Raw genomic sequence first — 16,523 nt, 5'->3', positions numbered from 1 at the left:
GCAGGACTCCAAGATGAGAATTTTTAAAACGGGGTAGAAGCTTAAAGTCGCGGCGTCGCTTTGCAACTGAGGTCCCGTTTACACAGGTCCGGACAAATTTCTGCACGGACAAAAACTTGCACGGTTCCACCATGCGTTTACACGGGACCGGCTGAACTGGACAAATTTTTGAACGGTCAAGTGTGCCAGTTTGGGACGAAAAAAGCAGGTCAACTTTTTGACCGGCACGGTTTCATATGTCGTACAGACTCGTGTGGACTCGTGTAAACACCCGAACCGTGCAACTTTTTGCTCAGATAGCGCGGTTAAGGCCTGGAATCTAGTTATGTTTTGCCTGGCTGCTCAGCAAAAATGAAACATTTTGTTGCATTTCGTCGCTGGTTTGTTATATTTTGTTAAATTTAAGACAAAAGAAACAAACAAAAGCAGATTACAGATGTGACGAGACGAGCGGCAGTAGCATGCATCGCTATTTTAGACGGATTAACCTGATTTTTTTTTTTTTAGTTTGTTTTGAATTCGATCTTTATTTAAACTTCCTGACCCCTCGGTACGTCGGGGGAATTTCTCCTTGTCGTTATCAGGGTACTTTTCCAAAAAAGGTTTGGATTACGTCTTCGTACTTGCTCCTGACCGTTTCTCAATCAACTCCTTCCGCTGCTTTTTTTGCTTTGTAGTCAATAACTACACGTAGCAACAAATTAATTTCTTCATCAGACCACGTAAAATTCTTGTCTGCCGCCATGTTTGATTTGCCGCGTACTGCATCAGCTGCATTATAATTGGCTTAAAACATTAGCGATAACCAATCACAACATAGACGTAAAAACGCCATTTAAAGCCGCGTTTGGTCTAAAATTTGCACGGATCCGTGTAAAAACTGCTGCAATCTGTAACAGGATTTGCACGGACCCATGTAAACAGGCGGTCTAGGAACAAAATTCGTCCGTGCAAAAATTTGTCCAGACCCATGCAAACGGGGCCTGAGTGAAAAACAGAACTGAGACGCCTTTCAAGAACCTGTTTTAAAGGGAATACTGCTATAGAACACCCTGTAAAGACTGTTCAGTTATTCCAACAGCATCATGTTCTACTCATTTGACACCTCTTAGTTTATGTGGAGTTATGAACTTACAGAAAATACTTTTAAGCATTTTCTGTAAATTTGTTTTTCTATCTTTTGACGTAGCTCTTTTTGGATAGTCCGCACCTACACTTTATTTCAACTTAGAGTGGTTATTTGGGAATTTTGTGTTAAAAAGCTAGGCCTTTAACTGAAAGATCATTAAGCTACGATGGGCCTGTCTGGTGCTTTATGGCAATAAAGCAGTTGGCTTGAACGCCTCGACCGTGTACACTCCAATTTTATGTTTTCTCCTCCACGAGGTGACCGCTATAGCTACTGAAGAGATATTCAAAAGAGGATACCTGAGGCCGGCGGAAGAGGGAAACAAGACCTGGCCACGTTACAAGTTTAGAGTAAGAGAAACAGCTAATTAGCTAAAAATTAACTGTTTAATTACCTGTTCAAATTAGGCGCATGTTACTTTACGTAAAATGACGAAACAGGTATATTAAAACTCTGTTGCTTCAATTGACGTTCCCAGGGGAGAGGGGGGGGGGGGGGGGGGGCGAGGGGAATCAAAAGATTCGAGCAGGAAAACAACCCTTTGATGACGTTGTCTACAAACATCTCTGTGGTGTTTCTGATTGGTCAACGTTGCTAGAGTTACCGGTATGAACGTAACATGAATGAATATGAGACTTACTAATATATGCTAATTTATATCGACTGAAATTACCGGCCTAAGAAGCGGAGAGATTGATTTTAAGATTCGTGGTCTGTTTTTCAACGCAGCGCCAAAAAATAAATTAATTATCAAGAATATATTGCTTTCTGAATTAATCCCAGAGGTAAATATTTCTTGTTTATAGTATATGTCTAAGTCTGAATCCGAATCGAAATTACAAATGACATTTACGAAATTACGAATGACATTTTATCAGTGTTTTAAGCGATGGTATATCAAGTGCGTTTATCTATCGTAAAAGAATATTCAGTTACTTACTCGCAAAAGAAACAAATCAGTAATTCATTTATCACTGGGACAATGGGATAGAATAGACAGGTGTTTGCTGTCAATTTACTTTAAGAGCAGTAATATTTTTTGGTACTTTGCTTTTCGAACAAACAGCTTGTTTCTATGCATGGGAGAGGAACTCATTACAATACATGTACAAAGCTTAGCAGAAGGCATCTGGCTTGAACTTCAAGGCGAACACTGAATCTGTAATTTTCTTTTATGCGCGATGATCGACAAGAACACAGCTTCAATAACACAGCGAAATAAAACCAAAAGAGACGTCTATAAGTTGATTTTTCCAAAAACGTAGAGTCAACGTGGGCGTTAAATGCAATTGTTCTATAAACACAGCTGCGAACAGAAACCTAAGAAGTGTCAATCTGGAAAGAAAGAGTTTCAAAACACAAGTGAATATGCAACGAAAAGAAGAGCAATTCGATTATTTAAGGTTGCACTTTACAGCATTTTCACTCACAGTGATGTCTTAATCATAAAAGGAGACAGATAAGGCAACATAATGCTGCAACCGTATGTTAGAATATTCTTGGCTTATTTATTGTTATCAACACTGTGTTTTCATGTTAAGGTAAGTCGTCCTTTTTTTAATCAAATCTATGGAGCATGTTTTAGTTATAAGTGTTAGTAAATTTTGTATGCACAGCTCATATTGTAATCGGTATTCATTTTTTCAGAACTCTGTTGATTCTCCGCCATCCGTTCCAGTCGAAGGTAAGAACAACATTGATCTTCGCCAAATCTTTTGCATAGATAACGAACGCTTATATTTACCCGCAAATCTTATTACCCTAGATATGGACTTAATTTCAAAACTATAGCAAATTTAAATGCTAAGGGTAAAAATGCGTGTACAAGCTAGACAATTATAGAGACATGTATTTTAAGTACATGGCGTAATGACATGTTTAGTTTTGAAAACCGTGGTTTTCTACTTAAGTGTGATCAGTTGTTATGAATTTTGCTTCTTTCGTTTTCCATCTAGCAGCCTAAGAACCCATTTTTTTTTTTCAAAATAATTTTGATTAAATTAAATATCGCCTGCTCTCGTTTTTCGGGGGTTCCCAAGGTTAATTAATATGCACCATATTTTACATCCTCAAGAGACTCTGACATCCACGACATATTCGAACACCTTTTAGAGTGATAGTCGCTCCGATGTAAACAGGCTGTTATGGGGAAGAAAAATCAATTCCTGTTTGAAATTATGCATTTGTTAATTTGTCAACATATTTCTTTTGCCCGATTTTATTTTGTATTTCATTTTAATTTAAATAGATTTTACAACCGATCGCCTCTCTTTCACGAGAGGCAATGGGAAACGAAACATTTTATGTGCACGGCCTAAAGAGGTCATACACTTGAACACAATCATATTTTCTTACATTTCATTTTGTTTACATAGTTGTTATTGTGGTTTATTATATGGCTAGCTCCGTGAGCGGGTAAGATGAATCAAATCCTGCGCTGTGATTGGCTACCCGAACGGGCAAGATGGAGCTCGGGAATACCCGCCGTGTCCCGCAAGAAAAATTTCCCCGAAAGCCATATAATAAATCCTTTATTGATCAAGCTTGTTCGGTCAAGATGGCTGGATATTGGCCTCGTTCTTTTTTTGCGAGTTTATGGACCTCGACTCCGTCTCGGTCCATAACCACGTAAAAAAAGAACCAGGGAGCAGCAACTTTCTCTCTTTGAATGATTTTCAATTAAAATACAGCTTAAGTGTCTCTCCTCTTAAATATTACGGGATAATATCGGCTGTAAAGACCCTCCGTAAAGAAGTGGATGATCATGATAATAGTCAGGAGTACAAGCCTTTTTGCACTAAGCTTTTAGAGACTAAAAAAGTAAGCTCACTCGTATACAAAATTCTGACAAGAATCAAAGGCGAAGTTCCAAAAAACAGCCAAATGAAATGGCTTCTAGATTGTAGCTACTCAAGAAATGAAAATCTCGACTGGAGCTCAGCATACCTTTTGACATCACGATGCACCAGGAGTACCAAACTGATCGAATTCCAGTTTAAATTTTTACACAGACGTCTAGCAACTAATGACTTTCTATATAAAATTGGGCTTAAGGCAAATGATAATTGGACCTTCTGTCAAGAAGGCCCAGAGTCATTAATGCATCTCTTCTGGACATGTCACGAGACATCTAACTTTTGGAAAAGAGTATCAGAATGGCTGCAAAGTATAAAACTAATGCCCAAAACCTCCACCCTATTAAACATTACAGCTTTTGGTCTGAAACCGGAAACGTCAAAATTTGCACTTCAAATTAACTATTGCCTTCTTTTAGCTCGACGTCATATCTGGCTAGCCAAATCTAAAGAAATGTCCCCTAACTTTGACCATTATTTACGCTTTCTGAAATCAAGGCTCGAGTTGGAGACAAAAAGCGGCGATATGGAAAAATGGGAACCTCTTGCAGAATATATACCTACTGATAGATAGCATCACTTCCTCTGAAGCGTTTGCAGCTATCAACTTTGCCAACCATCTCGTACATACGCTGTCACCTACGAGCTTTTCACAGCAATCTGCTCTTTATCTTCGCTCTCACATACTAGTAATGCTATACGTAATCAACCTAACAATACACTTGAAACACTTGTTTCGTTTTCTTCCCTTTTGTACCATCTTCATTGTTTTTTTTCTTTTTATTGTAATGTGTTAGATTTATTTTTGTGGATTAAAGGGTGCTGTAAACACTATTAGTGTGAACATTGTAAGTATAGTATTGTAAGAATAATAAGTTTCGTCTAGTACAATAGTTAATGTCAGCTCTGTAAGTACTTATTCCCAAGTAGTATCTAGTATCTAGTACTGTAATCATTTATTCTGTGTTCTGTAAGGCAATAACATGAAATAAAAAAAAAATAAAAAAAAATAAAAAAAATAAAAAAAAAGAACCTGGCCAATATCCAGCCATCTTGACCTCACACTTGGTCAATAACCCATAGATATCGCGGCATAGGTTTTTAGTTTGCGTATGTATAACATGCACAAAGATAAAGTGAAGCATCAGCTCGCATCGATTCAAATCAATTTACTGACGATTTCATCCCGTCTAGAGATATACTGATACGAAAATTTCCCTGAAAATGACGCATTTGAATTCTTGCTTTAGTGATCTGTTTTCCTAGCAGAACAAACCGCTGGATGATGTAAAGCCGTCTTGAATGAAACCTTACTGAGTTTTCTTGTGAATTTGTTTTCAACTTCCACATCTGAATCAACATCAATGTACTCTATTTGAACAGTTTTGTCCCTCAGTTTATTTAGATTAACCTCATTGGCAAACGCCCTACGAAACTGTTACAATTCAATACATTGATGTGAGTACAGTTTGCATTGCAAGTAGAATATTGCTTCATTCATGTTTTAAAACTAGTTGAATGTCCTTAGTATTTTGTCATAGTCCTTCACGTGTTATGGCACGACTTTCAGGAAATATTCCACGCAGGAATGACCCTTCGCTGGATAATAAGCACCTTCAATCGATTGCCAACCCCAAAGATAAATTGAAAATGAAATATAAAACAATAAATCATTTTCTCGTACATAGAGCGATGTCTTAGTGGTTGGCTGCGATATCAGAATCACTGCATTAAATTCTTACCGGAGAGAAAGACTTGGGTTGAAGCTAGAAAAGTATGTAACGCGTTCGGAGGAGATCTCGTCATTATAAGGGATGCAAACAAACAGTCGTTTGTTTACGATAATCTTGCTGTTGGGAAAACTCTCTGGATCGGCCTCAGAAGAGACGATAAGTATGATAGTAAACTTCATGTTAAACTAATCTATGTACTCTTTTAAAGTACGTTTTTGAATAGTCAGTTCAAATACTTCAGAACTTCCTTAATATATTATAATAAGGTAAAACTATCCAAGTTTACGGATGTAACCACACCGTACAAATGGTTTCCAGAGGGTACGCACGCCTAATACAAAACCAAGAGAGGATGAAATGGCCATGGTAGATTGAGTTAATCCCCTTTTTAGATCTTTTTCCCGGGTAGGCACTTTCAAGTTACCCTTTCAAGGCCTGGGCAGGCCCTTTCAAGCTTACGTGATGGATGAAGCAACGTGTAAGGCGATTGAGCCGTCCTCGTGAGTAAAATTCGCTTCACAGATTGACTATTTTTCGAACTCCCTGGAATTTCAGAAAGATTAGTCTGGGAATAAGGTCTGTATTGTAGCTTAAATCTCTTGCCTCTCTTGATCATCTATTAGGTCTAACTCAAGAGTTAATAACTTGGCCATCGCCTTTATCTAAAGAATCAACCAACAACCAACATGGCCGACGAAGAGAAATGCACTCTGACTAAACTAATGGTGCATAAGAATCATTAAATTTGTTTTCTTTCTTTCATTTTGTCTCTTTTTTGTTTGGATTCGTACCTATCTCAACCATTTAGCGACGTGTTTCACTGGGTGGATGGATCAAAAGTTCAATTCAAGAACTGGGTTACTAGAGCTCCCGACAGCCTGAGCGAAAAGTGTGGAGAGATGACAGATTATGGTTCATTTCGAGGAAAGTGGAACGACAAGCATTGTTCATCATCACAATCATTTATCTGCGAGATAGGTTCGCCATGAAATCCTTTTGGTCTTGTTTACTTTTTATTCTTATACGATTAAAAAATCGTCGAAGCCACGACACGTTGACTGATATCTATTATGCCGTTTGTTGGAAAATTTTCTGTCAGTTTACCCCACTGCGAAACTTACGGACTGGCTAAGAGTCTGGGATCGGATAACTCTGCCAATCGAGTACTGAACTGATGTTCTGGATGGGGTGCTAGAATCTCTGTCTGATCAAAAATTGTCAGCCCATTTCTTAACTATCAGTATTAGTTATTTTGCATGTAAGGTCTCTGATGTCAGTGAAAAAAAAAAAAAAAAAAAAAGGGGGGGGGGGCATTTTTCAGCTGAAAATTAATTAAAACTGTATTTCTAATTGTTAGCTATCAATTTTAAGTCCATTCGCCGATTCTACATATAAGTTGTAATCATCTCTTGCTCTTCCGGATTACTTTGCAGGCATGACTCTCAACAACGTTTTCAAAATTTTCCCGGAGAAAATACTGGCTGGTCATGTGATAAATCATTTTAGAGCGACGAGTGACGTTGAGTGCTTGCTGCGATGTCAAAGATATCCCGGATGTAATTCGATAAACTTTGTTCGCAGTTCCTCAGAATCAAAGGGACACAGTGTCTGCGAGTTAAACAGACAAGCAGATGGAGTTTTGTCTGGAAACCTCCATACGAAAGAGCAGTCCTCTTATTACGATACAATTAATTAAAGTACTCCTAGCTGGATTTTAAATATGGTGTCGATGCGAGTTGCTATTTCACATTTTTTGAAAAACTTACATTGACCTGTGAGGACTGGCAAACATGACAGAGCAGTGGACTTAAGGTCGCTTCTCGTTCTCAGTGGCGTCTTTGATGGGAATGGCTCATTGTATGTCAGTAAAAAGCGACACCCTCTCGGGGAACAAATACGAAGGTTAGAGATGAAACAAGACAAAACAATACTGGTATCTCGCAAACACCCAGTTATTGTCAAACAAGATAACATAATAAGTTATCGTAGCAACGAAACAGCCTGTTAAAGACGCCTTTAATTTGTGCTTATAATTCTCAAACGGTTGGTTGAAAACCATTTTTGTTAGCGAATTTTAATACACCTTTTTGTAAAGTTAAAAAAGTTGCTGGTTTTCAGTGTCACGCAATTCAAAATAGATCAAAATAAAAATCAAAATCGGTCAACAGAGAAAGTCCAGAATCTGGGAAATGAAAGAAGGTAAATATGCAAAGACTCTCGCCAAAATTCTGGTCACAGCAATTTTTCTTATGCGAGATATGCGGAGAAATGTTTTACCCAAATTTATAGAGATTTGTATGGAGACGCCATGCTGGGGCCCATCCATATGGGCACCAACATGGCGGCCGGAAACCAACAGAAACATCTGTCACTGAGTTTTGCTACAAAAGCGTGGATTTATCCCTCGAGGAACCCTAAAACATTAAAATAATACTTTTTCTAAGACGTGAACTGTTCAGATAGCCAAGTTCCCCGAAATAAGTCACTTTTTTAACCATCATGACAGCTCTCTAGGTCGTCACGTAAATGCCGCGTCACGCAGAAGCTTGGAAATTCAAGCGTAGTTTATCACAAAACCAAGAACCCATTCGGAGCGAAAATTTTTATGAATATTAGTTTTCAGCTGCTCTTATACATCATTTAAGTAAAATCTCAGGAAGATCAATAGTTTTGTAGTTCGAATTTTAGTGACGTCATGTGAAAACCAGCTATACGGTAGCATGTAATAATAATAATAATGATGATGATGATGATGATGACGATGATCATAATAATAGTAATAATAAAAATACTAATAATGAATTTTCGAAAAAACCCCACATTATTACTTTTATTTTTGAAAAACGTTGTATCTCAACATGCTTATCACAATTCGCTGATAATAATAAAATATGGTTTTCACCGAGCCTTTTTTAAATTACAAACACGTGCACTTGTTTCGAAGGGGTCGCAGTGCTGCTATGGTAACCTATGATGCCATAAAGATGACCACAGTTCGTTCATGATTGGGCACATGCGCGATACACCAAACTCGGAGTATTGATCCGCAAAGTAAAACTGCTGGAAAGTGGTGAAAACTGTTCTCACACAGGTTAAGATGTCAGACAAGGGTGAAATAGGCCCGTGTCTTTAGGGGCTCCGCTTGATTTCATTTGGAGATTGGGGATGAGTAAAATGTTGGGTAGCCAGGCCTGGTGTAAATAACGCCTGGAACATAAATGACAGAGAAGCTCAAGAGAAACACACTGTTTTGGCCTTCAAATTATGTGGCGTGGAAAACCTAGTCCAGGAGAAAAAACTTTATCCAACGACTCAATACTAACGGGAATATCCACGGCTGCTTTCACATCGATAATTCCGCGCTTTTACCGCTCAGCCGGTGGAGTGTCGACGAAGTGCCTACGTTTCCTGGCCGCCATTTTAACTCCTCCAGTCTGCGGAAGCATCACTGCGTTGTCTTGGTATTATCTTGTTTCTAGTCCGATCAGACAACAAAGACTGAAGTGTGTATCATGTGCAAGTGTCAGAGGAGCGCTGATTGTGGTATTCAATGGCTGCTTGGTTCCATCTTTTGTTGTGGCATTGTTGCACTTTAAGAGGAAGGCAAGTTTGCAAAAGCCAGTCTTGACTGCCTTCGTTGATTTCTGTTATGCGCCTTACTATGGACGATTTAAGCTGTACTTGATTGGACTTGCTACGTTTCAGGCCGTTTTAGGGTATGGACTGGCTGCCTGGGTCTACACAGAAGAGTTAATCAACAGAAAAAATATTGCTAGCTGAGTAGCAAAATCGAACAAACTAGCAGATAACAAGTAAGAAAAAAATAAAAAAAAATAAAAAAAATAATGAATAAACAAAGTGATGGGTTGAATCAAAATGCCTTGGCCCAAAAGCGTGTATGTATAGTCACAGAGTGGGTCAGAGTGGAACCTAGTATTTATGACATCAAATTAGGGCCACCTCACTGTACTTTTGTCTGTGTCTGTATAAGTAAGGTGGCTGGGAGCAGTTTACAGCACTTTCAAAGACTTAGATTTTGTTGGGTCATAATAGCCACTCTTTATCCGTTGATGCTGTAATCATGGTATGAAAAAACTGCCCAATCATTGGTGAACACATTATCATTTTTTGTGACAATAGGTTACCATAGCAACATTTATCACCTGCTGAAAAAGCACCCTTAATTATAGCTTGTGAGTTTTTAAAAAAGCTGAAATTACACTCACCAAAGCGGCTCGTGCAATTTCAGCTTTTTGAAAAACTCACTAGTGCAAATTAATTCCAAATTGAACTTGAAACCGTATGATTACCTATACAAAAAAAGCACTAAAATGTGTCAAACAGGGCCACTTAGTATATATAATCATTTAAAATGAAAACATGTAGTATGGTACACGGATGATCAGTGTCCAAAAGGGGTTATCATTATCCAGTGTCCATTTTAAGGATGTTTGCGCCTAAATAATTCCAAATGTTACCAACGTTTTCACAAAACTTAACCATAGAACCCTAAAAAGAACGGAATTCGATGGTGCATTTTGCAAAAAATTCAAACTTCTAATCGATAGATTTCCTTCATTTTTTTGCCAAATGTAGAAAATCGGTAGAGAAAATGATCCATCAAAAGAAAAGTAGGGGGCACCGAATTTCCAAGATCTTTAAATCCAGGCAAAGCTACAGCAATGGCCATCTGCCCTATCATTGCTCATTTTATTACTTAGCGTGCATCGATACATGACGTGGTGTGTGAATTTGCATGCACAGTAATGACGTGCAGAAGCAGTTAGTCTTTCAGGGGGCTAATGTTTGAGAAAATTAAGTATATTTGCCTTTTGTTGGGAGAAAAGTTGTTCATATAAAAGCTTGGGCCCATAACATCGTGTTTCACAATACTCAGTACAAGGCAAAAAAAAAAATAAAAAATAAAGAAGAAGAAGAAGAAGAAGACCAGTGCAGCTCGTGTTTTCTAAATTTCTCAAACAAGTACTGATTTCTCAAATTTCAGCAGTGCATTATTACAGTTTGACATAATTAGCTTCAAGGGCTTTTTTCAGTTTTTGAATGAAAACTTCATTATGTCCCCTCTGGTAAAATTGTGGTGGCCAAATATGGTGAGCACACCCAGCCAGCAATCTAGATTCAAGCCTGGCCAGGGTCATTGCGTTGTGCTCTTGTGCAGACACTTTACTCTTTAAGCCGCTCTCTCTACATTAACTAATCGTCTTTGTCCCATGGGGTCACAGGGCGTCCACACCATGCACCGCTCCACCCAGGTTTTGAAATGGTTACCGGTGAGTTTTGTTTAGTGTTGGGGTAGCCCTGTGATGGACTGGCATCCCATCCCAACCAGAAGTGAGTAGAAATATTCCTAGTCACTTAATGGTACAGACACCGGGATAAAGTCTGGCGGTATATGTGGACCACGTGGACAGATACTGACTTTTGTCTTTTTTGTCCTCTATGTATAGGGAAAGTATAGAGCCAGAACAATATAATGCTTACAGTGTAAATTTCTTAAAATTTTATAATTATATAACAACTTGTGTTGCCCAAAAGTCATTCGCTACATGTAAGACACAGCATTTGGAAAAATAAATTGCTAGTAAATCTAGCTGTAAAAAATATTAATGGTTACAATAAAACACCACGACAACAGCTTTCTTGTGTTCATGAGTCTTATAATCTTATATTTAACGTCAATCTGAAGATTACAACCTTTTATAAACTTTATAATCCGATCTGTAACCAAACTTAAATTAAAAGTTTTTTTTATATAAATATAAATGTAGCCAACATTAACCAACTTGAAGATTTAAATGCACATAATTTTTAAGTTTGTTCATCATGTGCAGCTCGATGTTCCTTTTCAAGAGTACTGCTACTAGTAAAATAATATTATATACCCTCCTTTAACTTGTTTTTAAATATTTATTTAGGTTCCAAACTTGCATCAAGCAATTTAAAATAAATGTTTAAACACAGGTGTACATCTGAATAAGAAAATCAAATAAATTATTACTGGCAAAAAGTCTACTTATTAAAGCCTTGTAGTTACAGTGTAGGAGATTGAAGTGCTTTGTTGTTGTAATGACCTCCAGAAACTAAAATTTGTATATTGTAGCCCATCATAATTTCAAACATCGACAGCCTGCATTTAGCAGATTCCTATTGGTGACAACTACACAGAGGTTTGACAACTGCACACTGACACCTAACCCCTCAAATGACAGGGCTCTGTTAGAAGCAAAATGCAGGGTCCCTCCTGTTGTAGGTATTGGAGTTCTGGAACCTCAGTATCTCTGCAGCCATTTACTATCAATAATCTCAGCCCAGTAAATATATGTTAATTCATATTTAAATAAATTGCCAACTTTCAAGAGCTTGTTTTCTATAAAAAGCTTAGTAAAATGTACATGTAAATAATGATTAGCACCAACTGTAAATTTCCCATGGGATATATATATATTTTTTAACTGATAAACAAAAATCCTTCAGTAAGGTCAGTGGAATACCGTTTTGTTTTGTTTTGTTTTTCACAAAACTATCCAGCTTTGCTGAAGCACCTGAGCAGTAACCAGTTAATTAATGCATTATTCAACTTTTAACTTGGCTATCACAGACTCAAATACTTTTCCCTCAGGTTTCCTTTTTTCAAACATTTACAAATGTCTCTCCTAAATCATCACCATCTTGAAAGTACTTTTTGTGTCCCTAAAGAGTTTGAGAAAGCACAACTCAACTGCACGATGGTCCATTGTTAACCCACGGCAGCCATTCGCTGCAGGACAGGTAATAGTCAATCCTGTGGCAGAATGTCTGCATGACACATAGGACATTTGTCTTGCACATACAGCCATTTTCTAAGACACAAGCTGTGGAAGTAATGATTGCACTTGGTTACTTTGGCCCTATCAAGGGCTTCATAACAAATGCAGCAGACGTCATTGAGCTGCTGTAACTGTTCCTCAGTAGCCCATTGCAAGGAGTTGAGTCTTTTTACTGCATTGCGCTGTAAAAGGAAGTTTTTCCATCCCTCTTGAGCTCGCTTGTAGACATTGAAGTATGCATGCATTGAGATGACTAAAGCACCTTTAAGAAGAAAACATGACATCATTATTATAACACATAACTTATTTAATGTCTACTGTTTTGGTCGGGTCCCCAAGTTGAAGTTTAAAATACAGGTGTACATCATTCTATCTTTTGCTCAAGGTTTGAAGTTGTTTCTGGTTTGATGTCTTTTAAACCCTTTTTGTTCTTTTTGGTTCAGCTTTTCATATTGTAAATGTAATCAGAGAAAGCAAAAATAAAAAATGACATCAGTTTGAAACTAAACATTAACAGCTGGTTTTGATATTTAAATCTATGCGACAGTTCTATATAACATTCCCCGTATGGTAATTACTAACTAGAGACAACTTATTTAGTACATGTATTGTGAATCTGGTGATGAAAGAGATGGCTACTTCAGAGGGGGTGGGGGGAGGGGTGTACCGATGAGTTTAATACTTAGGGGGGACCCTAGGCCTGTAATTAACTAGCATCCCATTCATTGGGGGGGGGGGGGGGGTATAGAAAAACTACTTCATGCTACCACTTCATGCTGGAGAATCTGGAGATAAGAGCCAGCCAGATGGGCTGCTTGCCTCCTCTGCAGACTTCACCTTACCTACAAAGCTACACTGTACACTGTAAGTGCAGCAGCAAAACATTATTTATAAACTTACCAATGTAATTCCATTCTCCATTTAATGTGGCCCATGCAGTATACCCCAGGACAACCACTGCAACTAGAAACTCAAAGACTTTTGACCCAGCATTGATGTAATAAACATAGTCGTCCAAGTCCCTCACTTGACTCTCTGAATGAACATTGGATACGAAAAGCGCGTAAATTACAAGTGAGCACATTACTTGAACAATTGTAACAAGATTGCTGGAGATTATCACAAAAAGCCAAGCGTCAAAGGTGAACATTTGACAAAGTACAATTATCATGTACCCAGGAAGTACCAAGATCACAGCACAAACCACTAGTGTGTTTAGATGTTTGCTATTGAAAACACCTGTGTATGTTGCCCCCAGAGACATGAGGGCTGGTTCTGTTAGTTCATAAGCGGACTGCAGAAACAGCGAAATTGTCACAAACATGACTAGACCAATTCGCATGAGGCGTTCCTGCTTAGGTAAGTTGACAATTCCAACTTGTACGCACAAAAGGAAAAAGGAAACACTATCATTCCAGAGCTCCTGGTGGCGATCTTCCCGGGGATGCTCAAGATTTCCTTTAATTATTATGCTAATGATATCCAAGATAACATTTGCCATCACTCCAACCACAATGCTAGCTCCTGCTACATCTTGCAGGCTGTCAAAACACAGTACCAGACCTCCAGACATGGCTACAGTTATACTGAAGGTCCTAGTCAAGATAACACTAAATATGGCTGAAAATTTTATCACCCAAGCTACCATCAGAACTTGACCTAAGTTAATTCGTTTCCAGTGGTATACAAATAAATCCAGCCATCCAAAGGTGATTAAAATTCTGAATGTATTCTTTATCATCCCTGGGAAGTCCTGGAGTAGTTGTAACAACCCAAGACAGGCTTTGTACATCTGAATTACTGAAGCAAATGCAAGGTAGACCAGACAGATGTCCCTCAAGATTGATGAAGCCTTAACAAACGGAAGAGTCAAAAGCTGTATTACGACAGGGAAAATAATAAACATTGCCACTGTTTGTTTGGCACTGACAACGGCCCATTTACGAGGAGTAATTGCTATGCTGACAGCAATGAAAACTTGAGCATATAAAACTGAATAACCGTAAATGCCATCCAGATAAGATGAACTGTCAAGGCTTGAGTTGTTTCTGGAGTGATCTTTCTTGGCATCTGAAGGAGTGTACGTAATAATCGCCACAAATGCAGCTAGGAGCACAACTTCTTCGATTAACCAAACAAAACATTTCTGAAGGTAGCTAAGGTTTGCAAGCAACCCAGTGGCACCAATAAGTCCACTGATCAGAGCTGCAAGGAAATACAAAAATGTACATTAAATTCACTGTTCATGATAATTGCCTAAAAGGAATTTAAACATGATGAAAAACTGGACATCTAGAGATTTTGCATTAGAAAAACACACACACAAAAAAGCAAATTAAAATACAACAAACAAGCAAACAAACAAACAAACAAAAAACAAAACAAAACAAAGCAAAACATTTAACAAAACAAAACAAAACAAGACAAAACAAGACAAAACACAAAACTAATCAAAACAAAACAAAGCAAACACAAACCAAAAGTAAACAAAGTAGACAGTCAATATGGCACAGCTGGAGAAAGGCAGGTCTCAAATGGGAGGGGGGGGGTGAGGGGTGTTGCTGTCACCCCTATCAACAGCTAACCATACATGTAAACAGGGTATAATTATTAAGCATTATTTTCCATAACAGAGTGCTCTTCCACGCCGTCCCAAACACTGCTCCCCCCCCCCCAACTCTTACCCCTCACCTCTGCCCCTGTATTATATTATGACAAGAGCCACAACCAAGCAAACAGGAAGTTATTCAATGGAACTGTATGGGCAGATAATCCATCTCCCCAGCCTAATGTCCCATCTGCTCCAAATGTGACTCCCTGCAGCACTGTGCTTTTTGTTTTGTACTTTTCGACGGAGGGAACAACAAGTTGGAATTTATTACTATGTATAGGTAATCATATGGTTTCGAGTTCAATTTGGAATTAATTTGCACGAGTGAGCTTTTTGAAAAACTCACAAGTGCAAATTAACTCCAAATTGAACGAGAAAAACTGTATGATTACTTATTAATAATATAAACATGAAAAAATTCGCGTGGAGGAAGTGCCGGAAGATCTTTCTTGAAGCCATTTTTTCTCATTTGAGAAAACTTTTTTCAAAGTTTCAGCACAAATTTTTCATCATCATTTTACATGATATCATTTTCTTAGAAAAGTTGCTATTTTCTTACAGTCAACCATAATCCAGAATTTCGATGTGTAATTTGCACTGGTGTTACACTTTTTGCACTGATGTTACACTTTTTGCACTGGTGTTACACTTGAACTGCACTCCTCTTAGCCAATCAGAATCGAGTAATTTTTTCATGTGTATTATTAATACATGTACATGTATACTGCATGCCAAAATGGGATACACGTCGTTTCACTTTCGCATGAGCAAATCACCAGCCACTCCAAGGAACCAGGAATTAAACGGGCAGAAATAAATTCAGGAGTTTTAACTAAAGGGACTCAACCTGTTTTTTTGTTTTCCTACGTGACTCGATATTTTTAGCAACCAACATGATGGGCGCGTACCTGCAATTTCATACCAAGTTTTCGTGTCTTCTTCCTTGGACTCCTTTGCAATCTTGTCAAAATACGTTACCAGCTGCAGAATGAAGCAAAATGGTACTCTTAAAATGACATTTTCATTTCGAAAGTAAAAGATCTTCACTGAGGAAGAAAGGTTTTCAATCTCCATGATTTTGACTGAAGTGACGTTTCCTTGATAAGAGTCTTTAGTCTCCTTAGCCAGCGGTAAGAATTCGGCAAAAAATCTCCCTCCCGCGGACCACCCGGGTCGCGATGAAGGAAACGTTTGTTTTTATCTCTGTGAATGTTCTTTTTGTTTAATATCCATAACTTGTTGAACAAAGTATTTTAATATTTCACTAAAATCCTAGGCTACTCTGTAAGCTACACTTGTTGCGCTTTTTTTTTCTACTTTTATCTTTTTCTAAATACCCTCCCCTCCCGAATGTGTTTTTGTTTCCCG

General features: G+C 38.1%; 2 protein-coding genes across 2 annotated transcripts; one reads left to right on the top strand and one right to left on the bottom strand.

The window, feature by feature from the left end:
* The first annotated feature begins 2,601 nt into the window (after positions 1 to 2,601).
* On the top strand, positions 2,602 to 8,113 carry LOC145468289 (collectin-12-like). The gene is made up of 5 exons (XM_081451984.1): positions 2,602 to 2,670; positions 2,777 to 2,813; positions 5,661 to 5,877; positions 6,526 to 6,695; positions 7,151 to 8,113. Exons 1-5 carry the CDS (start codon positions 2,602 to 2,604, stop codon positions 7,411 to 7,413), a joined length of 756 nt encoding a protein of 251 aa, XP_081308110.1. The 3' UTR covers positions 7,414 to 8,113.
* Positions 8,114 to 10,017: 1,904 nt separating this feature from the next.
* Positions 10,018 to 16,506, bottom strand: LOC145479896 (RING finger protein 145-like). Its single transcript, XM_081458373.1, has 3 exons — positions 16,064 to 16,506; positions 13,445 to 14,749; positions 10,018 to 12,806 (listed from the first exon to the last, which is right to left on the bottom strand). The coding sequence occupies exons 1-3, from the start codon at positions 16,227 to 16,229 to the stop codon at positions 12,514 to 12,516; spliced, it is 1,764 nt and encodes a 587-aa protein (XP_081314499.1). The 5' UTR covers positions 16,230 to 16,506; the 3' UTR covers positions 10,018 to 12,513.
* Positions 16,507 to 16,523: the final 17 nt, after the last annotated feature.

Source organism: Orbicella franksi, chromosome 2 (assembly GCF_964199315.1).
Source record: "Orbicella franksi chromosome 2, jaOrbFran1.1, whole genome shotgun sequence".
NCBI classification, from domain to species: Eukaryota; Metazoa; Cnidaria; class Anthozoa; order Scleractinia; family Merulinidae; genus Orbicella; species Orbicella franksi.
Note: the sequence above shows the minus strand (reverse complement) of the source record. Positions and strands in the feature narration are given on the sequence as shown.